The 23,783-nt window shown below is 46.2% G+C and overlaps 1 protein-coding gene across 3 annotated transcripts in view; it reads right to left on the reverse strand.

The window, feature by feature from the left end:
* Nucleotides 1-419: 419 nt before the first annotated feature.
* Nucleotides 420-23,783, reverse strand: part of NECTIN1 (nectin cell adhesion molecule 1) — a 476,368-nt gene continuing 453,004 nt past the window's right edge. For 2 of the 3 annotated variants that reach the window (XM_085645944.1, XM_085645945.1), the window contains one exon: nucleotides 420-5,956. In XM_085645944.1, coding sequence (XP_085502070.1) covers nucleotides 5,735-5,956 — 222 coding nt within the window. In that variant the 3' untranslated portion in view covers nucleotides 420-5,734. The remainder of the gene's footprint in view (nucleotides 5,957-23,783) is intronic. The other variant, XM_085645946.1, reaches the window with a different exon arrangement.

Here is a 23,783-nt window from a genome sequence, read left to right on the forward strand (position 1 = left end):
GAGCCGCGGCACTTATTGTTTTACAAATTCACCACTGGATGCCCTTAGCCTCTGGTGATACGTGCTTGGCAAGCAGTACTTCGAAACAGATTGACGGATAGTCATAGATACACGTGAGTGAGGGAATAGGTATGTGGGGAGAATAGTTTGATAGTTAGATAAAGACAGACAAGAGAGAGGGCGAGGCATTGACAGCAAGACATCTGTTCAAGTCAGAACTGCTCAGTCAAAGTTTAGTTAGAGAGACACAGATAAACTCACTCTACAGACCTGAGAGTAAGTTGGTCAGTTAAGGTTTCCAGCTGCAGCACCATCACTAGCACACAGCCTTCAAGTCCCAGGAATCAAATGTTCATAGTCACAAGCATGGGAAACGGGAGAGCTGAGTGCCCCTCCCTCCCTCCCTCCAGCGTGTCCACTAGCCCGGCTTTTATCTCTCAGATTATATAAAAAATGCAAACAAAAACTCATTGGTAATTCTGCCCGAGGTCACTTCCAAATGCAGCTGGAAGGGATGAAGCCTGGAGCTTAGCGGGGAAATTGCATTATTCCATCTGCAAAAGACAATGATGCTTCTGAGCTCATCATGCACAGGGCCCCCGGTTTCTCCACTCTCCTCTTTCTTTATTTCCTTCTGATTTGAAGTCTCTCGCTCTCTCTCTTTCTCTCTTGCTGTCCTGCTCACTCCTTTGTGGCTCCTCTCTCATTTTCGTGGCCGTTTTTAGAGTTTTGTGCTACTTTAATTTCCTCCTACACATCTTTCACGTTTGTGGCATCCTTTCAATATTTTTCAATATTAGGCAGATTTTTTTTTTTTACCCTTTTGTATTTATGCCTTCCTCCATTTATATTGTGTTCTTTTTTCTCTTACTGAGTCCTTTTCACTCTAACAAGCTGTTAATTCTTTTGTTAGTAATGCTTTCGGATTCGTTCTAGATTCCAGACTTTGTAATTGCTTTTTTCTTCCTTTCTCTCATATCACGTTTTTCCATATCATTGTCCCCTAGCCTTTTTCAGTCGTTGTTGTCCCTTTCTTTCTCACTTCTCCGTTTGTTTTGATTCCTCTCTTATTATCCTTGCTTTTTCTTTCCCACTGATGCACTCTTCTTTGCTTATCACTAGTGTACTATTTCCTTGTTCTTTTCTTCCTTCCTCTCTTCCTTTGTGTGTGTTACCTGTATGGCGCTCACATCATTTGTGCTGATGGGGAACATATTTCAATCTCTGCTACTGCAGGAGGATTAGGACCACGCTCCTTCAGCAATCGCCTGAATCTTTTATTCAAGATCCTTTAGCCTCTGGCTTGAGATATTGCCAATCATATATTGGATCAGCCCACAAGAGTATTTCGGTATCACTATTTTTTATTGGCTTTTTGGGTGTATCTGTCCACCTCCAAACCGGCCTAGTATAGTTGGGGATACCGCGCTGATGAAAATATGTGAAAAATGGATGCTGCAGAAAAATAAGTTTGCTAAACTAGCTGTACCCTCAATTCTTCAAGTGTTTTTTATCAGTGATCGCTCCCCAGTGCACGCAGGTCGCAAGCCGACAGATATAACTATAGCGCCATCTTGAAATAGAATGCAGCATACTCCATTGTGGTTTGCTGTGCCAAGACGGTCCCCATGTTTCTAATCAAATTATAAGCAGTCCAGTAGCACTGGGAGTGACCACTGACAAAGGCACCTGTTAGATGAATGCTAGAGAAAATAAATCAACTCTTTTTTAGTAGCATCAGTTTTTCAGAAATGTTTGCCTGAGCTTGCTCACCGGTACACAAACAATCACTGGAAATGCTAATTTGTTTTAAATTTGTGCAGCTTGCGAAGGCCTAATCTGCATGCATTTAATAGATTGGCTTTGCCAAGGCTTGTTATTCTTCCAATAGCACTGTATTCATCTGCTGTTATTGCCTCATGCTTATTTCCTTGCTTCCATGCTATTGCTTTCTTTTTTCTTCCTTTCTTTTATATGTCTTTACTACGTCCTTACCCAACTCTCCTTGTTTCTCCTTTCGATAGATACAGAGCCCTTTTCTCCCGTATTATGTTATTTCTCTGTTCCTGTCACCAGTGTGGGCACGTCGTATTTTTGTGAACTCTTTTCTCTTACTATCAGCTGTCGTTTTCTCCTTCTTTTTCCCCCTCAGCTCTCAGGCAGGAGATGCCTCTTGCCCTCTTCCCCTCAATTGACCCTTAACAGCCCCAGGCATTAAAACAATGCCTCAGGGAGCTGCCCCCTCCACTGTCAGTGCCACAGAATCAATGCCCGGACCAGCTATGACGCAACCGAAAAATAAATACGACAGCACCTGGCTGGGGAGATTGATTTTTCATTTCAAGATGGAGCCCGATCTATATTTCCCTCTCGGATGGGGAGGGTGGTGGCGAAATGTTCTTTGTTTTCCACTCGGAGGGCGGGGGATTTTTTGTAATAATCATATTATAGATGTAGTCGACTGTGCAGAATTCCTAATAAGGGCGAATTATGTGATTGCTGTCCTCGCCAGCAGCTGCTGCCCACGCTTCTGGAGGGGTACCAAATTATTTTTGATTTCCTGCAACATACTTGGCTCGTGCCCTCCAAATGAATGTCTGACTTTGGGTGGGCCCCAGCGCACCTGGGCTGAACGCAGAACTGCCTGCCTTTACAGTGCACGCTTCTGCCGAGCCCCCTGCATGCAAAGCGAGGAGCGCGCGCCTCGAGTGTTCACGGACGTCAATCACCTGAGAATGGCCGTGACCAGCCCCCCCCTGCGTAGCCTGCCTCTGCTTCTTATGCCCGGCTGAATAGATTTATGACCGACTCTTTGAAAGCTTTCAGAGTGAATAGCTTCTGGGCACATGTAGAAAGTACATTTTCTGATCAATTACCAGAGTCTGTGATAGTCTGTTTGCAATTATGAAAAAAAAAAATACTGCATTATTGATGACTCAATGAGGAAATAGCATCTCATTTAGAGATTGATCGGTGCAGGACATTTGGTAAAAAGTCGAAAACAGTACCAGCCCATTTAAAGCACTGCGACAGCCACAAAACGTACCATAAGGCCAAGTAATGGCCTAGTCATTGTGTGACAACATGAACTTTCCCACTGGATTCAAGCTAGCCTGGCTGATGAGGGGTGTTACCCTGAAACCAGTCCCAGGATGCTTGTTTCCGGTCCAGGGAAGACCTGGCTTGGCAGTTCAGGCTGGACTGTTCCCATGAGGGACAGGGTTAAGACTGATTTGCACATGGCTAGGTCTGAACTGGGGTGGCGATGTGAGCTAAAGGACGAAGAGGGATTCAACCCAGATCTGTGACTGGGGGAGAGTGTGTGAAAAGTTTCAGCGCTCAGTCCATCATCTCCTTGTGTTTGTTTTGTTTGCCCAAATTTGGTAAGGTATGCCCAGATGGAGGTCCCTTGCTCAGTTTGCCACTGAATTCAAGCTAGCCTGGCTGATGAGGGGTGTTACCCCGAAACTGGTTCCAGGATGCTTGTTTACGGTCCAGGGAAGAGCTGGCTTGGCATTTCGGGCTGGACTGTTCAAGTAGGGACAGGGTCAAGACTGATTTGCATTTGGCTAGGTCTGAACTGGGGTGAGTGTCTGAAAAGTTTCAGCACTCTGTCCATCATCGCCTTTTGTTTGATAAGATTTATGACTGACTCCTTGGAAGCTTTCAGAGTGACTAGCCTCTGGGCACATGTAGAAAGTACATTTTATGATCAATTACCAGAGTCAGTGATAGTCTGTTTGCAATTATGAAAAAATAGTACTGCATTATTGATGACTCGATGAGGAAATAGGTTCTCTTTTAGAGATTGATGGGTGCAGGACATTTGCTAAAAAGTGGAAAATGTCCCCTCTGCCCTATTTAGATTGTATAGGGCCTCTATGCATTCTAAATATATATAAGGTGCATCTGCCGCTTTTTGGCAGATGTCCCACAGCCACAAAATGTACAATAAGGCCAAGTAATGGCCTAGTTATTGTGTGACAACATGAGCTATGGTGTCATCACCATAGAAAAAGGTGCTCTGCATCTGAAGCAACGTGGGTTTTGCGGTGGAAGCAGTATAACGGTGTTCTCAGCTACGTCATTATCGGTGAGACAATATGATTCATGAACTGTACATAGTGCACAATGTGATGTCATTGCCAGAGAACTACTATTGTCTGAGATATTAACAGTGAGACAGTGTGGTCTTTGATTCTATCACAAGATAAATAATATTTTCTGTGATCTCGTTAGTTGTAATCCAGTAAGGTAGCTTGCTCTGTTGCATCATAGGAAGATGAATACTGTATTCTGTGATGTCATGAGCTCAGGACAATGCTCTCTGGTGGTATCTGCAGTAATCAAATTACTCTGGCATACCTTCAGCAGTAAAATATTGTAGCCAGCCAAACAATGTGCACTGTGACAGCATCACCAGTGATCAAATATAATCTTTGATGTCATCAGCAGCCGAACAGTATGCTTTCTGATGTCATCAGGAGAGAGACAACATCCACTAGGTTATGATCAGCCAAATGCCAGTTCGCTGTGTGGAGTTCACTAAATGACAATGTGTTCTGTGATGCCATCAACGAAGAGACTTGGAACCCGGTTGTAAGGAACTACATTTTGATGGAACATGTTCATTTCAAGATGATTATTTTCAATGACCATATTTTGTATACGTTAGAAGACTAATGATATATGTTGAGTTTCGAGGAAAAGTGAGGTTACGATGAAGCACCTGTAACTGATACCGCCATCTCTCTCACCTGAACCCGGCCACCTAAATATAGCCGAATACAACCTAGCACAAGACCAACAAAAAGGTCAAATTCCCGACATGAAGGACAAGATGAGTCAGAGTTTAGCAATGAGGAGTCAGTACAAAGACAAAGACTAGACTTAAAGATAATAGAATACCAGGCAAGTGTCAGAACCTGGGTCGAGAGAAGTCATAGCTTGGCGAGTGAGAAGCTAGAACACTGACCACCAACAAGAGCAATTGGAGCTTACGCTGACAGAGGCCAGAATCTGAGGCAAGTTTGTCGAGGTCAGCACCTTGCACTTGATAAGCCAGAGCTCTGATTGGACACAGCCACAGCACATGTCAATAATACAGATGCGTTCAGTACCAGGCTGGAACACTCAGTCTGAGCAAGGCTAGGACAGGGTGAACCAAGGGACAGATTGACAGAACCAGTATTCAGGCTTCAAAGGCTGGTGATCACTGCAGGAAATCTCAGTGCCTAGAGGAGGATCAGACACAAGTCGGTCGGACTGAGCCCCACCAAAGGACAGAAAAAGTCAGCGCTGGTCAGGAGGAGTCAAAACCAGGAGTAGGAAGAGTCAGTGCTCACCTGGTCGGAGTCCGTACCCAGGATACAAAAATGTAGAGTCTATTCAGAGGAACAAACAAGCAGGACAGGAAAAATCAATGTCCAGCTAAAAGGAGCTAGGAGCCAGGAAGTGGCAATACCCAATTTGAAGGCCACAACAGCCAGAACAGGAAGGTCAATGCCTGTTGGTAGGAGTCAACACTCAGGTCAGAATTGCAGCGTCCACTTGGGAGCATCCAGCACTCAGGGTAGGAAAGTTTGGTGCTGGGCAGGAGGAGCAAACACCCAAGATAGGAAAAAGTCAACGCCCGGATAGAAGGATCCAATGCCAAGGATAGGAAAAGTCTATGCTGGTTGGGAGGAGCCATGAAGAGTGCTCTGGCACTGCCCCCTTTCCGCTGGCGGCAAACTTACACATACTGCTCTTTGGGACACACGTAGGGTGCTCGGGAGCCGGGAGGAGGATAGCAGTAGGGGGCATCCGCAGCCCGACTTGGGTACTGATGCTGGGACGGGTATGACGAGGGAGGATAGTCAGGATGCAGCTGTGCCAAATAGTCCTCGTCGTGGGCACACCGGTGGCTCAGGTATTCATCCTCTCCCAGGTTCTCATGGTCACGGTTTCTAAAGATCTGTGGAAAGAGGAAAAGAGAATGAAAGGAGACCTGTCTTCTGAGCATCAGGCACTGTGTGCAGGGAATAGGAAACCTGTGCACCTATATTGCTTGCACTGTACTTAGTGCTGAATGGAAGTGTGTGTTCTCTTCTAAGCATCAATCACAGTATAAAGGAATGGAAGATAAGTGCACATGGAATGGTAGCCGTGTACTCAGTGCTGCACATAGCAAGTTAAAGAGTCAGTGCGTGCCAGAACGGCATCCAGGGCCAGATGTGCGCAGCTTTTTTGAGCTCGCAAATGGCCTGGTTTGCAGAATCGGTCTGTTTGTAAACGTAAAAAAACCCTTTTTGAATGTACAAACCCTATTTTGCAATTTGGTAACCTATTACCGAGTCACAAAATGGGATAGCTATTTGGTATTAGGAAGGGGCATGTTAAGGGTGTCCCTTGCTAAAAGTGACTCGCAGTGGTATGTGTAAATGTTTAGCAACCGAAATGTGGTCGCAAAACATTCTCCATTAGCTAACTGCAGGCACAATGGTATGTACATCTGGCCCCTAGCCACTCTTCAGATACAAGCATAGTTTGGGGGCTTCAGTTTACTGGGTGCAACACACAGAGAATACCGTCAAGGGTGAGTGCCGTGCTCCACATTTAATATAGCGCGTTGTGCCCCATGTACAGCTGCAAAGAGAGGACAACACAAAAGTAAACTCGCGCTGGAGAAAGGCATTCAGACAACAGTGCAGTTAGTGTTGGACAGAGGCAATAACAGAAAGGCACAATTATAATGAACGGACAATAACAGCTGTGCATTTAGGGCTAGAAAGAAAGGAGTTCAGGAGAGTGTTGGTCTAGAGAGAGACGGCGTCACACGCAGATGCAAGGCGCCGGTCGGCATTTAGAGCGAACAAAGCAGACAACCCGATCATGAGCAGATATTGTTTCCATCACTTGTGATTTTGCTCTATTTTCTTTAGAAATATGTCCTCTATTTTAATCTGAGGTGCCGGACAAGCATGAGGCAATTTGCTTAATTTCACATAATTTTGGGGCATTTCACATAATTCACAGACATTTTGAGAGTTTCACCTGGGTTTAGCATGAAGCAGTTCTGACGTGAGATGGTTCTTGTGGTATGTGGGTGTTGAGAAAGGGCTTTGTGAGAGGTTGATTTGATGAGAGGTGACTTTGGTCAAAGGCTGAGCAGTAGCTTCAGCAAGAGACGGTTACGCTGAAAGGTTGTTTTGGCAATGGGTGACTGTTGAGAGGTTGGTTTTGTAAAAGACGGTGCTAGCAGAGGTGGCTCTGTGATTGGTTGATTTGGTTAGAGGTAGCATTGGTGAGAGGTGGGTCTGAAGAGAGGTGATTCTCCTGAAGGGTGTCTATTGAGGTGTGGTTCTAGTGAGAGATGGGTATGTGGGAAGTGGTCCTCTGAGTGGCAGCTTTGGTAAGAAAAGGTTTCGGAGATGTAGTTCTGTTAATGGGTGATTATGTTAAGGGATGGCTTTGTGAGTGGTAATTTAGTGAGAGGTCAATCTGGTGAGTGGTATCTCTAGTTACAAGTGGCTCTGTAAGAGATAGATTGCTGAGAGGTGGCTTAGGTAAGAGGCAGCTCCAGCAAGAGGTGAGAGGTCACTCTGTATGAGGTGTTCTATGAGAGGAAGCTTTGGTGAAAGGTGATCAGTCTGAAGTAGTTCTGGTAATTACATGTTCTGTTGAGAGGTGGCTGTGTGAGTGGGTGCTCCGATGAGAATTGGCTTTGGTTAGTAGTGCTTAAGGTGAAAGTTATCTCAGGTGAGAAGAGACTTTTCTAAGAGATTACTCTGGTAAGAAGTGGTTCTGGTAATGGTTGGGTCTGTGAGGAGCTGTTTGGTAATAGTGTTTATATGGTGAGAGGAGGCTCAAGTGAAAAGTGGTTCTTTGGGAAGTGGCTGCTTGTTGTGGAAAAATTTCTTGAATAGTGCTTTGCTGCGGTTGGTGGAATAGGGGAGTCGACTGAACCGAGTTAGGGAGTCTATAGCCATGTTTTCCACTCCATATGGACATTGAAGAGGAGTAATTTCTTGAGAAGTGTATTAGAGAGTCCAATAGTTGAGATGTATGAACTTCGAATGCCCAATCAAAATCTTTGCCTCTTTATAAGAGAGCTACTGTAAGGTTGAATGTAAAAAGAACAATTGATGGACAGAATGCAGAAAAATGTCATACATGCACCCCAGTACAGATATCTGGGCCTAAATCCATCGTTTTTTTGCTCACCATGCCATTCCAGTTTGGACCCAGCCATATGCAAATCAGCCTTGACCCTGCCCCCAATGGGAACAATCCAGCCCGAACTGCCAGGCCAGGTTCTCCCTGGACTGGAAACAAGCATCCTAGGACCAGTTTCGGCTTTTAGCCCTCATCAGCCAGGATAGCTTGACTCCAGTGGCATGGAGAGCACGGAATCCACATCTGGGCATACCCGTCCCACTCGGGGTAACAAAAGCAAAAAGAACAATTGATGGACAGAATGCAGAACAATGTCATACATTCACCCCAGTACAGAGATCTGGGCCTAAATCCATCATTTTTTTTTCTCACCATGCCATTCCAGTTTGGACCCAGCCATATGCAAATCAGCCTAGACCCTGCGCCCAATGGGAACAGTCCACCCGAACTGCCAGGCCAGGTCCTCCCTGGACTGGAAACAAGCATCCTAGGACCGGTATCGGGCTTTCAGCCCTCATCAGCCAGGATAGCTTGACTCCAGTAGCCTGGGGAGCGGGAACGAGATCTTCGGGAGTAGGTTCGGCATCCGAGGTCCGCGGTCCACATCTGAGGATCGCAGCAGGCTGTAAGCTGTACGCCCGGACCCAAAACCCGCCGTAAATCTGCCAGACCAAATAAAACAAAACTATAACGAAGAGTCCAATGCGCTTACCGGATGACAATTAACTCTGTGCCCATCCAGGCAGAAGGCTGAAATCTGCAGCCAGGGCAGTACACCAAAGTGAACGTGGGAGACGCCGAGCTGCTGTTCCCTGCTCCTGACCCCTCTTCGACCTTTAGCCTGTGGCACCCGCCGGTACAACATACGGGTGGTCGGACAGGGGGGCAATAAAGTATTTTTACTCCCCATAGAGCGGGGATTTCCCCATAGAGCGGGCGCAGGGATGCATTGTGATGCCCTAATACTTTAAGTGCCTGCGCCAGCACCTGGACCAGTGCCTGCACTTGGACCAACTTAAGACCAACACGGGGGAGGACCACACTGTACAGCATTGTTCTGGTCGCCCGGGGAGAGCAAGACTCACCAGACCACCGTGGCAGCGAGGGAGCAGGACAGGACAGCAAGTCCCAGGCCCCCTTGCGGCTCGTTGTGACGCCAGCATCTCGCGCCAGGAGGAGCTTGAAATTCGTGGCTGGGCTCCCGCAGCGCCCGCCCGCGTTGGGCTGAGGCTGGGCTGGGCCCCGTCCCTTGGTTTTGCCTCATTTCATTATCCCGGCTCTTTGAATGGACTGCCTTGTCGTGGCCGCATTTAACTAGAGCAGAGGCAAATTGAGGACTTCCACAACAACTCTAAGGGCAACCTCAAGACAAACTGTAAGTGACCCAAGCTCTTTGTTTTTCCTTCAGCCACATTATTTTATTAGTTCTGTCTGACCTTCCTCTTGTCCCAACACGGCATACAACTGAGGAAGGGCACACCTGAGCCTAGTCTAGGCATATTAAACTGATGTTAGTATTGTACCCAGCTAAATTTGTTATCATGGGGAAACAAACTACAATCGCTCTATGCCATGCACCACCATGGCTTGTACCCCCCTCTCTACCGCAGACATCTATTGACCGAATGCTTCAAAGGGCAATTGGCGTTGTGGCAAATGAGATTGAACTCACCGAATGTAGACTATCACTAACTCCAGACCCCCCACAGATTAGTACTATCACAGACTCTCAAATTTCACAGTATGGGAATAATCAACCCCCTGAAACAGCCAAATTGACCTTGTCTCCAGGGTCTGACATTGGCTCGACCCCCAAAGTCGTTACTAGAAGGAGGGGAGCCACCAAGGGTCTAGCTAAACCCGCCTGCCCAAGACAGCCATCCAAGTCAACAAGGGCTGGGGCCAAGCGTAAGAAGACCAACGACGGCTCACCAGACCCAATCGTGTCGCAGGGGGAACTTTGGTCCACAGACTTGACACCACCAGCTTGGGTAGCTCCCATATTAGAAGCATTACGCGGCCAAATTCGAGACATTATGACTGAGGAACTTGCCCACATTTCCGCCCGACTGGACCTACTTTCCATTACATGTACTTGCAATGCTGGGATAGTATCTAAGCCCTCTACATCGGCAAGTGAGTTCGACAAAGTGATCACAGACCCAGATGAATCTGGAATAACTGAGACCAGAGAGAAGTCCAATACTACCAGCAGGGACCCAAACGCCACTCAGGAGGGCCAAAGCAAACAGCGTGAGAAAGGCCACAAAGCAAGGGGTAGTGTATCTGGACACGAGGGTACCTTTGGGCCATTCCATGATAAGGGGGAGACAATGAGACTGAGAGGTGGGCAAGCGATGGACTTGCCAACTATAAACCTCCCATCAGCCTCCACTTCTTATGTCATCGTTCTTACAGGAGTTCCATCTCTTAAAGAAGGACAGAGGGAAACCCATTTTGAGTTAAAAAATAAACGTTTACATCTGTTTGCCAGAAACAGCCAATTTAATTGTGCCAATGATGATGAAATACTCCTGACACGTAGAGTGGGTTGGGTGGGTAATAAACCCAAAGATGTTAGGGGGGACTGTATTATAGTCAATTTCAGAAACCCCATTACTGTGCACAGTCTATTGCACTCAAGCAATTGTCTTCCATTTATAGGTTCTACTATTAGACTCTCCCCGCTCACCCATTTTTATGTACCAGCAGCTTTTCATGATGAAAGGGACAATCCTAGATCGAGGCATCACATATGGCGCCAGAATCGGCAAAGGACAGGGCAGGGCCCCCCATATGTCCCACTATTTTCCAACGAAGTCAGGGAAGGTCCAGAGTTAAACACAACAAATGGCACCAGGCATGGACAATGACAACACATGGCCCATCTTTAATGCAACCCTATGTCTTCAACCTGTCCCTGGTAAACAGATTTGGGGCCCTAGAGGAGGTCGATTGACTCTCTATTATGGGGCAATCTCAGACATACCATGCGAAGCATCACCCAATGGGAAAGGCCCTGGACTCAAAGCAGAAGTCACCTAGTCCGCAAAAAATTAACACTACCTTGACCACTGAAAACACCTACATTGGGGAAATCACTCTCCTTGACCGCCCCTTAATTCCAATCTCACCTGTCAGTCTTAAACCTTCCCCTACCCCCCCCCCCCAAGGTCTTACAATATGATATCATTACTTACCCATTAGCCCCATTCTATCCATGTGATAGCAGGGGAAACAAAGACAACGTAGTTAGGGGGACAGATACCACAATAATTTTTGATCCCCCGAACAAGCCTTCAGAAATAACTCCAGGCACTACACCCAAACTAGCCACTGCTATTCAAGCAAAGATTCTAGAGCAGGGGGATCTTGTAGGCAGTAAGAGTGCAGCAGACGAGCTTAAGATCATGTCCTGGAATGTGACAGGCATCAAAAACAAGCTTGACTGCCCCGACTGGGGGATGTTTGTAGATAAGTGTGATATCTGCATGTTTCAGGAAACCTGGTCGGTGGTGGACTCAACCCGTAAGGGTTTTGTTTCATTCCACATACCAGCTGCAATTAAGGGACGAGGTAGACCATCGGGCGGGCTCTGCACGTGGGTAGGGAGTCATGTTGGATGCAGGACCAGTCTAGTTCCACATATCTCCCCAGACATTATTTGCCTTGTACTGACATTCAATTCTGAGTTAACAATTGCCCTAATTAACATATATTCAAGGCCGGTTAGGACTGGCCGGGAGTCAGCAACTTTAGAACAACTTGATAATTTGCTAGCTAGCCTCCTGAATAATGCCTCAGTAGTGCTGGGTGGCGATATAAACTGCCAATTTGAACCTCTGAAAGATCTAATGGGCCCATTTGCTACTGAAGAGGATGAGTTGTGGTCTATCCCTGAAACCAATATTCCTCCCCATCAGGGCCTGGACACCACTGGCGCTTCAAATCAAGGCACTCATCCTAAAGTACTCTTTGCGAGCCTGTAATGGTCGGTTTGGTTCAGACTCCCTGGGGAACCACACTTTTAATAGAGCTGGCTATTCCTCTATTTTAGACTACATTTTTCTAGAAACTAACCTCTGGCATTTGGCCAGAGATTTTATTGTTTGCTCATGGCACGACAGCGACCATAACGCCTTACTACTCACACTAAATTTGCCACCTAGTGGGAACAAATCTGTAAACCTATCTGACGCTGCCCACAGACTGACCCTTTCAAATAATAGACGGAAAGTTAGGTGGAGCAAGGTGCAAAAATCACATAGTAAATTGGCTCTCTTATTCACTACCATTATTCCCAATATTGAGGCCCTATCAGAGCTAGGGAAGTCTGGAGACCTTGCTGCGTCTCTGGACGAACTCAAAATAATTAATGAATCTACAATCACAAAGCTCCAGGAGACATTTTGGCCATCGTGCACCAAGGGCCGTGGGAGGACGCCAAGGCGTTCTTGGTTTAACGAGGACTGTACGGCGGCCAAAAAGGCATTAATAGAGAACATAAGAATACAGAGTAATACCACAGTGAAAGCAGCTAGATATGACTATAAAACCACCATTGCAGCTGCTAAACTCTCATGGGAAACCGATCAGTGGGACAGTCTGAAATTCGCTCTGGACTCTAAAGATATGAAATCTTTCTGGAGCATTGTGACCAATGGCAGTAACACTGGCCACGCGGCACTCGAACCAAGTATTGCGGCTGACAGCTGGAGAGAGCACTTCCTAGCCCTCTACGCCTCACTAGATGGTGCAGAGGGAGGCCAGACCCTAGACACCCTGATTCTGTCGGGGACTGGGACAGATACTCCCGAGATAACTTTGACTGAGGTCTATAAAGCTTTAAACAAAATCATACCTGGTAAGGCAGCCGGACTGGATAAGATCCCAGGGGATCTTTATCGGGCCGAACCTAAGATCTGGGGCCCATATTTTTGGGTGATCTTTAATGCCATCTTGCAGGGAATGGTCCTTCCTACAACCTGGCTAGATGCCGAGATCATCCCAGTGTACAAGAAGGGATCACCCTTGTTACCGGCAAATTATAGACTGATCAGCTGCATCGATGTCTCGCAGAAAATCTTTGCCAGGATCCTCTTGAACCGGTTGCAATCCTGGCTCAAAGAACAAACGATCTTGACCCCCCATGCAGGATGGTGTTAGGGAGAAAACGTCAACTATATAGACCAGATATTCAGGCTCCAACTTCTCTATAGGAAAACAGTCCATCTAGAAGGGGGTAGCCTGTATCTGGTCTTTGTTGATCTGAAGAGTGCTTTTGATTTGGTACCCAGAAACGCACTATGGAGGGTTTTAAGTGAGTTGGGACTTCCCTCTTATCTCTTAAATATACTGAGTAGACTACATATTGGAAATTATGCCCAAATCAGATTTGGGAAAAATGGGGAATTAACGCAGCCCATCCCTGTCAATAGGGGAGTCAGGCAGGGATGTGTGCTTGCCCCCACCCTGTTCTGCATCTAAATCAATGGGTTGATAGATGCTCTGAGATCATGCAAAGACACAGATGCTCCGAAAATCGCCCTAAAGCATTTTCCTGCTATGATGTTTGCAGATGATACTCTCCTCCTCTCTGAGTCGCTGATGGGCATCCAAAGAATTCTAGATGGGTTTTGTGAGTTTTGTAGAAGCAGGGGATTAGAGATTAACATCAATAAAACAAAATGTATGCTCTTCAACCCCAGCAAATCCACACGCCCAAACCCACATATGAATGGAATCCCTTTGGACCAGGTCCATGTATTTGACTACTTGGGCTTAACCCTTACTGAAAACATGACTTGGGGGGCTCAGATTAAGAAATGCAACCTCAAATTGACACAAACTACAGGCGACCTGGCTAAATTTTTCAGAAAGACTTTCCTTAAGCCAGTTAGCCCGGTTATGGAGATTTATAAAAGCCAGGCGAGGAGTGCCACCTTATATGGGGTTGAAATCTGGGGGCACTCTAATCATAGGTCCTTAGCCATGACAGAGAACAACTCCCTTAGACAATTGCTAGGGCTACCGATAAGCTCCCCCCTAGTTCCATTGCGTATGGACATAGGGGTTAGATCCATTGCTGAGGTAATTGCCTGTAGGCCCCTACTCTTTTGGCGGCGCCTTTGGGTAACACCGGAATTGTCCGAGTACAGACTAGAGCTTTCGGAAATCCTGAGACTCCCCGGCTCAGGGAAGCTGCCGTGGCTTCTATTTGTCAGGGAGAGCCTCTATGAAATAGGTCTAAAACAATTATGGGACAATCCCGACACAGCCTGTTTGAGTATATCACGTAAGTCTTTGAGTACTAGTTATCGGGGCAGACTATCCGCAAAACTTCATGCAGAACCCGCACATGGCACCCTCACTTCACTCTTCTCGGAAGTAAAAGACACTTTCAGGCTGGAGGCATGTCTTGACGAAATCTGCCTGGCACTTGGAAGGAAACTATATGTGCAGTTTCGCCATGGCTGCCTCCATATGCATGCTTTCACGGGTAAATGGTCGGGTGGAAACACAAGTGGGTGTCCGGCATGTAATTTGTGTGATGAGACCGAAGTCCATGTTTTCTTCTTTTGCCCGGGGTATCAAACAGCAATCATAGATGGCTGCTTCAGCTGTGTAAAAACCTGGGCACAACACATTGCATGGAAGCATTTAGGGGCATATTATCAAGACAGGCGATAAAATTATCGCCGCTTTAGCGGCAGAAAACTGCCACTAAACCGGTGATAATGGGCTTGATAATATGCTCTATGGAATTCCAATTGAAGCTCAGGTTAGATGTCCTTCACATTTAACATGGGCTTCAATTGGAATTCCATACAGCATATTATCAAGCCCATTATCGCCGTTTTAGCGGCAGTTTTCTGCCGCCAAAGCGGCGATAATTTTATCGCCTGTCTTGATAATATGCCCCTTTGAATCTTAAAATACAACACAGATTCTGATATAGTCTATGCAGTTTAACGTTTTTTAAGTTCCATGTGGTGGGTCAGGAGAAACTTCCTCAAGATGCAAGATCAAGGACTTGATTGTGCCTGATTTTATTATCATTTTCTAACCTAACATTGTATTATCTTTGATGAATTGTTTTTATTCTTCTTAAATTTTTACTTGTTTGTATATATTTGTGGCTGTTCTTTTATGGTGAAATACCAAAATAAAGAAATATTGGACTTGGACTTGACTCCAGTGGCATGGAGAGCACGGGACCCACGTCTGGGCATACCCGTCCCACTTGGGGTGACAAATGCAAAAAGAACAATTGATGGACAGAATGCAGAACAATGTCATACATTCATCCCAGTACAGAGATCTGGGCCTAAATCCATAGTTTTTTTGCTCACCATGCCATTCCAGTTTGGACCCAGCCAAATGCAAATCAGCCTTGACCCTGCACCCAATGGGAACAGTCCAGCCCGAACTGCCAGGCCAGGTCCTGCTGGACTGGAAACAAGCATCCTTGGACCGGTTTTGAGCTTTCAGCCCTCATCAGCCAGGATAGTTTGACTCCAGTGGCATGGAGAGCAAAACTGGGGTGGCATGGTGAGCAAAAGAATGATGGATTTAACCCAGATCTCTTGCCTGGGGGTGAATGTATGATGTATTCAGCATTTCGTCCATCATTTGTTTGCGCAGCACTTTTCACCCTAAGTGGGATGGGTATGCCCAGACGTGGGTCCCTTGCTCACTGTGCCACTGGATTCAAGCTAGCCTGGCTGATGAAGGGTAATACCCAGAAATCGGTCCCAGGATGCTTGCTTCCGGTTCAGGGGGACCTGGCTTGGCAGTTCGTTCAGGACTGTTCCCATGAGGCACAGGGTCAAGACTGATTTGCATATGGCTGGGTCTAAACTGGGGTGACATGGTGAGCAAAAGAACAATGGACTTAACCCAGATCTCTTGACTGGGGGTGAATGTATGATTTATTCAGCATTCCGTCCATCATTTGTTTGCATAGCACTTTTCACCCTAAGTGGGATGGGTATGCCCAGGCGTGGGTCCCTTGCTCACTGTGCCATTGGATTCAAGCTAGCCTGGCTGATGAAGGGTAATACCCAGAAATCGGTCCCAGGATGCTTGCTTCCGGTCCAGGGAGGACCTGGCTTGGCAGTTCGTTCTGGACTGTTCCCATGAGGCACAGGGTCAAGACTGATTTGCATATGGCTGGGTCTAAACTGGGGTGACATGGTGAGCAAAAGAACAATGGACTTAACCCAGATCTCTTGGCTGGGGCTGAATGTATGATTTATTCAGCATTACGTCCATCATTTGTTTGCGTAGTACTGTAAGGTTGAAGGCCCAGGTGAAACACAGGGAGACTCTTGGTACATATCAGAGATCCAAAAGCGGATGAAGGACTCTATCTATTAGAGAAACAGGTCTGGAGTCTCATTTACAGATTCGAGGTAGAGGAAATCCTCCTATTTGTGAAGGAAGTGATAAATCTTGGAATTCCTCCATTGCAAGGATAGTATGGTAGGCAGAATGCAAGTGGTGGCTTCAGAACGTCCTCCACCCAGCCATAAATCAGGGAGTTTACTATATCAGACACAGGCGGCCAGCGAAAGGCCTGGAATACTGACAAGATACAGTGGACGTCCTTTATCCATTCCAAAATTCTAGCCACCAAATTTTGTATATGCCAACGCTGTTTATTGTTTGAAGTGGGTGGTCCCTACTTGTATCCTACTGATGCAAAATGTGACACGCCATAGTATAGAAAAAAGTGATGGATGGAATGCTTGAATTAATCTCAGCCGATGGCAATCGCTTGGGCCACATCCAAATCCATAGTTATTTTGCACACCTTGCCACTACAGTCTGGACTCAGCTATATGCAAATCAGTCTTGTCCCTGCTCCAGAGGGAACAGTTCAGCCCAAACTGCCAGGCCAGATCTTCCCTGAACTGGAACCCAAGCAACCCAGGACCGGTTTCACTTTAGTAGGGGCTCATCAGTCAGATATAGCTTGGATCCAGTGGCATAGTGTTCATGGGACTCATGTTCGTGCATACCCATCCCACTTAGGGCGACACACTGTAGTATACAACAAAGTAATGGACGGAATGCTTGAATTGGTCTCAGCCATTGGTTCCTGAACAGGGCTGAAAGACATATCATTTATGTGTCATGACCACCATTGATCCCCATATCTCAGTTCTTGAGCCCTGTACTCACATCCGAGCAAGAGCGCAGTGACAAGTGCCTGAGGTTTGAGCTTTCTAACGGCTAGTATTAAAGATTTTGTATGCAATGCTTTCTTTGTTTGATTCACCTCTTTGTTACACTATAGGCATCATCAGGGCAAGAACCTCAGTGTGTGCATCCCTGTAGGTCTTAGGTCCCTATTGTTTTCCAGGGTAAGGTTTCTGTTGGCTACAGGGCTTAAGGCTAGGGCTCCTATTGATTCCTACAGCTAGGATTTCTATTGGCTATAGGGTTTAGGTCTTAGAATTCCTTGGGTTCCCTGGGTTGTGTTTTTATTGGCTGTAGGACTTAGGGCTTGGCCTCCTATTTTTTCCCACAGTTTGGGTTTCTATTGGCTGCATGGTTTCGAACGTGTGCTTCTATTGGTGCTAGGGTTTCTGTTGATTGGGTCTTAGGTTTTGGGCTGTTATTGGTTACTAAGGCTAGAGTTTCTTTTGGCTGCAAGACTTAGGCTTGGGTTCCCTTTCATTCCTATAAACGAATGGTTCTAATGGAATTAGAGCTTGGCCTCCCATTGATTCCTAATGCTAGGGTTCGTATTGACCCAGGTCATCTGATCACTAGGGTTATTTAAACAGCCTGTTTACAGCATCCAGCCCTGGTGACAGGAAATGGGTGTCAGGTTCAGAATGCTGCCTGGCTGGGCCTGGAAAGGGCATAGGGGTCAAAAACTCTGCATCTTGGCATTTACAACTCGAGCTAAGCATACACTCTTCAATCTATAATTACTTCTATGCCCTAAAGACTATCTATATCTATTGAAGGCCATGACACCCATATAGCCTCATCAACAAACACCATACGACCTACTAAAACAACACATAAACTGTAAAACCACAACCCAAGTAAATGACAAATACAATGTCACTTGTCTAGAGGAAATTAAATATCATGGAAAGGCACAAATGCATGATCACTGGGTTCCCTCCAGCAAACTTCTCTACACCTCCACCTCAACCTGCAACCAGACTATCCTCCACCCCACACACACAAATATCTGCTATGTCTCTGTTATTCCGCCCATATTAGACCACCATGCATCCCCCTCAAAGCAGCATGACATCAAGAGGAAAGAAACACAACGCCGAAAAGGCTCACTTTTCAATAGAGCAAAAATAATTTCACTCTTTTGATCTACTCTCAGAAACCACACCAGACGTCACTTTCATTACAGAAGCATGGGTTGCGAAGACTTTGCACCCATATGACACAAAGCAATCCCACTTGAACTTTACATCATCAACAAGGATTGTATTGACAAAAGTAAGGAGAACGTAGAAATCACCCTAACAAATGACCCAGTCATAATAAAAAGATACAAAAGCAAACTTCCACCGGTACATCCTTTTAGTACCCTTTCAGAAAACGAGTTCCCCCAAATTATCATCATCAGTAGATGCTCAGCATGATCAGCATTACCTTCAGACCCAGCAATTCCAAAAATCTTTAAAGATCTCCATCTCACAACCTACACAGGGGAAGTAGTTAGAAGCTTACTCAACAAGCACCTGGAACTAGGTCCATTCCCAACCGAGCTGGAAACTACCTACATTAGGCTACTACTTAAAACAATTTGACCCATCCAACCCAGAAACCTTCAGACCTATGCCAAATGGCCAATTCTTAGAAAAAAAGTTAAAAGCAATGTTTATTCAACTTTTAAATTTTACAAAAGAAAATGACTTGATGCCAGACCAGCAGCCTGGCTTCAGACCAGGCAGAAGAACAGAGCCAGCCATCATATTCACTTGGGATGTGATAAAACTCACAGTGGACAAGAGTGGAGTAGTCACACTATATCTTATGGATTTTTCAGCTGCATTTGACACTGTCCACAACCCATGCTACCACAAAGACTTAATCATCTTTGAAATTGTCAGCATGCTCTAAAATCGATTGCTTCTTACTTCAGAAACAAAGTGTGGTTTACCTTTCACGTCAGCTTGTTACATCTAATATTGTTTCATCCCCCAGAGATCCTGTCTACCTCACCCCTTTAACAAACCTGAATAAATCTTTCAACCTTTCCTGTTAAAACTGTGCAGGCGACATGCAAATCATTCTAAAAAGACTTCAACAACTCAGAACTTGATGACTGCCTTCCTGCTAATAAACAGTAACCATCTAAATTTCAACACTGCGGAGACATAAAACATGACCCGTGTGCAAAAGTAGCAGCCCAAAGAAACCGAAGTCCCTCTAACAGCTTCAAGAGTAGTCAGAAAACTAGCAGTAACCATAGATTCAAACCTATCCTTGAAACAACATGTCAATGTCACAAAAAGCACCTTCTACACAATAAAAACATTGTGTCGCATCTTTCCAAAAACATAGATACCAACAAAAGATTCAATGCTATCCTCACATTCGTAAGTGTGAAGCTTGGCAAAGCCAACACAATACTTTGGCGCACTCAGATTCATCATACACAAAATACAACTATTTTGCGGAGTTGGCCTAGCGGCTAGGGCGAACGACCTCAAATCTGGGGAACCAGGTTTGAGTCTCGGCAAGGACGCGCAACATCCTGTGATTCTGGGCAAATCACTTAATCTCCCCGTGCCTAACAAAAATGAATGTGTCCTCATGGAACGTAACTGGTGCTCCTGTAAAGTGCTCTGATACCTGATATCTTCGGCTCAAGTTCATGCTATATAAAACTCAGTTAAAAAAAAAACGAATACAGATTGCTGCTGTAAGGCTCCTTCTCTGCATTCACCCGTGAGAACACGCACACATGACTCCAGTATTGCAATCACTCCACTGGCTGCCTTTCGTTAGAAAGGCAATGTTCATGGCACGCTGCATTGTCCAGAGAGAATCTGAAGGAAAATGACCACTATACCCACAAGTTTAGTTCAAGCAATACAAACAAAACAGGGCAATCTGCTCCAGGCCCTTGCCAATTATCAATATGCCTCCTTACCATAGAAGCCCATAGGATGCACTGCTTTCTGTGTACATGCCACAAAGCTCTGGAACTCACTACCGGCCAAGATTTTCAGCAATCAGGAGCATATACACTTCAGAACACACTTGAAATATTGCCAGTTTCCAAGGCAACTATATCATGGCACAACCCTAGCATAGCACCTGGAAAGATAACCACCAATCTTCAACTAGAATCCTTTTGCACTCACGTAATACATGCCTGCTACAGGTCATGTCCATCGACATGTACTGTACCAGCCCATAAACCAGCCATCACCAACTGGACAGGCACCGAGTAACTGTTGAGATCCGTTTCATATTGCTGATCAATCGGAGGACTGTAATCTAGGTCACCACTGCTGTCAGCCTCCAATGCAAAACCTTTTTTAACCAGAAGGTTTACGCACATAAAATTTAGGATATCTTGGACAAAAGCTTACACTAACACAAACCGAAAACTTAAACTCTAACACTACAACTCTAACTTTAACATCAACACCTAACCCTAACCCTAACTGTAATTCCTAACAATAACATAACCCCCAACCATAATCCCCAGCGGCATAGCAAGTACTTTGACCCCCCGTGGCGGTCCCTGCTTTTACTACCCTGTGATGGCCGCAGGTAAGGGGGGGTGGCGATACCTGCCTGATTTGCCACAAGTAAGAGCGAGGGGTGGAATCACCCCCCTTTGCTACGCCACTGAAAATCCCTACACCATAACTTTAAAACTAAACATAATCCCCACCCTTAATTGATGTATCCTCAACCCTCAAATTTTAACCTGCAGCCTAACACTAGCCCTGCCACTAACCTAGTCCTGGCCACTAATCACAACCCTAACCTTAACCTTAATCCACACAGTCCTCCCTAACCAAACACTTTAAACCTCCTGGTAATCTCTAGCCCTCAACCTCACTCTTAAACTTTCCCTTACCATAATTTTAGCTCTCAACCGTAACCTAAAATCAACCCTGAATATAACCCTCAGTTTCTTACTACCCTGATCCTACTGATTGTCATACACCTGACCCTAATTTTAACTCATTGGCCTACACATTTCCCCCTTTATGTTTTATATATTTTGCTTTGTTCCCCACAAAGTAAAGTTCTTCAATTCTTTTTTTTAATATCCTTAACATAAAATTTGTAGCCATAATTCTTCTCTGTGGTGGCTTCCTTCTGCTGGTACTTCTCTGTAATGGTCTCTCGGTAATGATAGTCCTGCTTTCCTGAGTAATAAAATGCAACTCCCTTATTCTCACTGCACTGCAGCTGTTCCTGCTGGTGCAGTGCAGCACTTTTCACTGGTAAACTGCAGCACTCCTCTTTCCAGTGTGCATTTGGCGTTCTCCCCTCTGGCGTGGGGTCAAACTAGGCTTTCTCCTCTCCATTCGGCAGCTCTTCGTCTTGGTAGAACGAAGCTCCGACCACAGAGTGCAGCTCTCCTGGGTGGTACCCCTCACCTCTCCTCACTAGCACGTGGCAGCCCTCATTCTTCCCTGAGACACCTGACGCCCCCCACACTGACTCATTCAAGGGCCTGCACTTCATAAGGAATATGCAGGAGCTGCTCTGTTTTGCTCTGCGCCCATGGGCATTTATAATGATAAGTAAATTGAAGCAATGCTTTGTGTTACTTTGCACCATGGAGGCGCCCACACAAAACCGTAGTAAATAAGCCTCAGGGCTCTTTCCTTTTCACACTCCAGTTGTCAGCCTCTCTGCTGCACCTGCGTCCCCTAATGCAATGGAGATCTCTTCAAATATCGCAGCTCTCCACCCCACCGGTACACTACTGCCCTCCCCCCCTCCATTTCAGGTCTTCCCGTGGGTACACGCAGCTCTCCTCACGCACACGGCAGCTCTAGCCCACTGAAGCCCTCCTCGGTCCCGGTAACTCGCAGCTCTTTCCCCTGTAGGTTCCAGGTTCCTCCTCACTTGCACACTTCAGCTCTCCTCCTCGCTCTGCTGCTGCAGTCGGTCTCCCTAGTTCCCAGCAGCCCTTGAGCAGCAGGCTTGTTCTGCTCCATTTTAGCTGCAAATAACAAGCCGCGGCTAGGACAAAGCTGCCCCGTGGGCGCCATGCCCGCTGCAGCCCAGCTCTTGGGTACAAGACAACAGTTTTATTCTGCCCTTTCCCCAGCTTTTCCTTTTGTGCAGTCCCTCTATATGCTTTCCTTCCCGCCTCCATCTCCACCCTCCCTTTGGAAAGCCATTCCTTCTCTATCTTTACCTCTCAGTCCTCTCCTTGTCTCTCTCTCCCTCCCTGCCTAGCCTGTTTCACTCCCTCTTTTTCTCACCTCACACTCAAGGCTACCCAGATCCTGATCCCTACCCAGCGACCTTCCCGAAAAACGCAATGATGCACTGCCTTCAATGACAGCAGCCATTTTAATTCTTTAACTCTAAGACTGTGTAGTCCCAAAATCATCAGTCAGTGGCGCTGCAATGCCAATAAAACACAGTCAAACAAACGGGAACACATGGAATTGGACGACTACCACCCAATTCTGTGACTTTCCTTCAAGTTTAATGCCTGCTTGACCAGCTCTGTCTTTGACTATCACCCAACTCTACAACAACGTCCCCAGGTCATAAGGAATGCTTCCAGAAAGCAGTACATTTGTAAAAAAAAAACATAAGTGCCTGGGCTCTTGTCAGCAGGTAGCTTGCACCAGCCCATTGCTCCTGCTAGCGCCGCCTAAAACAGAACTATCTACTACCCATGAAAGTGGGGAGAGGGTGTGGCGTAATGGCCAGAGCTACCAACTTTAGAGCTGGAAAACCAGGTTTGAGTCTCGGCGTGGGCTCAACATCCTCTGATTCTGGGCACATCACTACCATAAATGAATGTGTCCTTAACTGGCGCTCATGAAAAGCACTTGTGTTGATGATTAAGCACCGGCTCAAATTGAGCACTGCTTCCCGAAAGCCCTATATTTCTCATCTTAAGACACGAAACCCACTGGGACTTGCAGCATCACATTTCCCAGAGTGGCTATTGGCATATATGTCTCAGCATTCTTGAGTGGTCATATAGACACTGGCTGACAGTCTGCCAGTCCGCTGGGAAGGCACTATCACCTTGGCAAATGACGCTCCACTCTTGAGATCCCCACCTGTCTGGCAGGGAGGTCTCTCCAGGGAGACACTGCAGGGATGGTTCTCCTCACAGCACGGCAGGTTTGCTGTGCAAATGTCATAAAGTGCAAGCTGGATAAACGTTTTTATTTAGGGAAATTAAAGAAACTCCCTATGCTGCAGTTTGTTTTCTCTAAAAAAATAACAAATGGCTGACACGGTGGGAGTTTTCTTCCTTCATGCCCCGGCCATTCCACATTTACCCGGCCCGTGTGCGTCATCCTTTGCGTGGCAGACCCAGGCAGGGAAAATCAGTGATGGTCACCCCGCCTTGTTAGGGTGGTACGCACACTCCTGTGACCTAGTGATCTTCTGGCAGACAGGCCGTCATGTCA

The sequence above is a fragment of the Triturus cristatus genome, chromosome 3_1, assembly GCF_964204655.1.
Source record: "Triturus cristatus chromosome 3_1, aTriCri1.1, whole genome shotgun sequence".
NCBI classification, from domain to species: domain Eukaryota; kingdom Metazoa; phylum Chordata; class Amphibia; order Caudata; family Salamandridae; genus Triturus; species Triturus cristatus.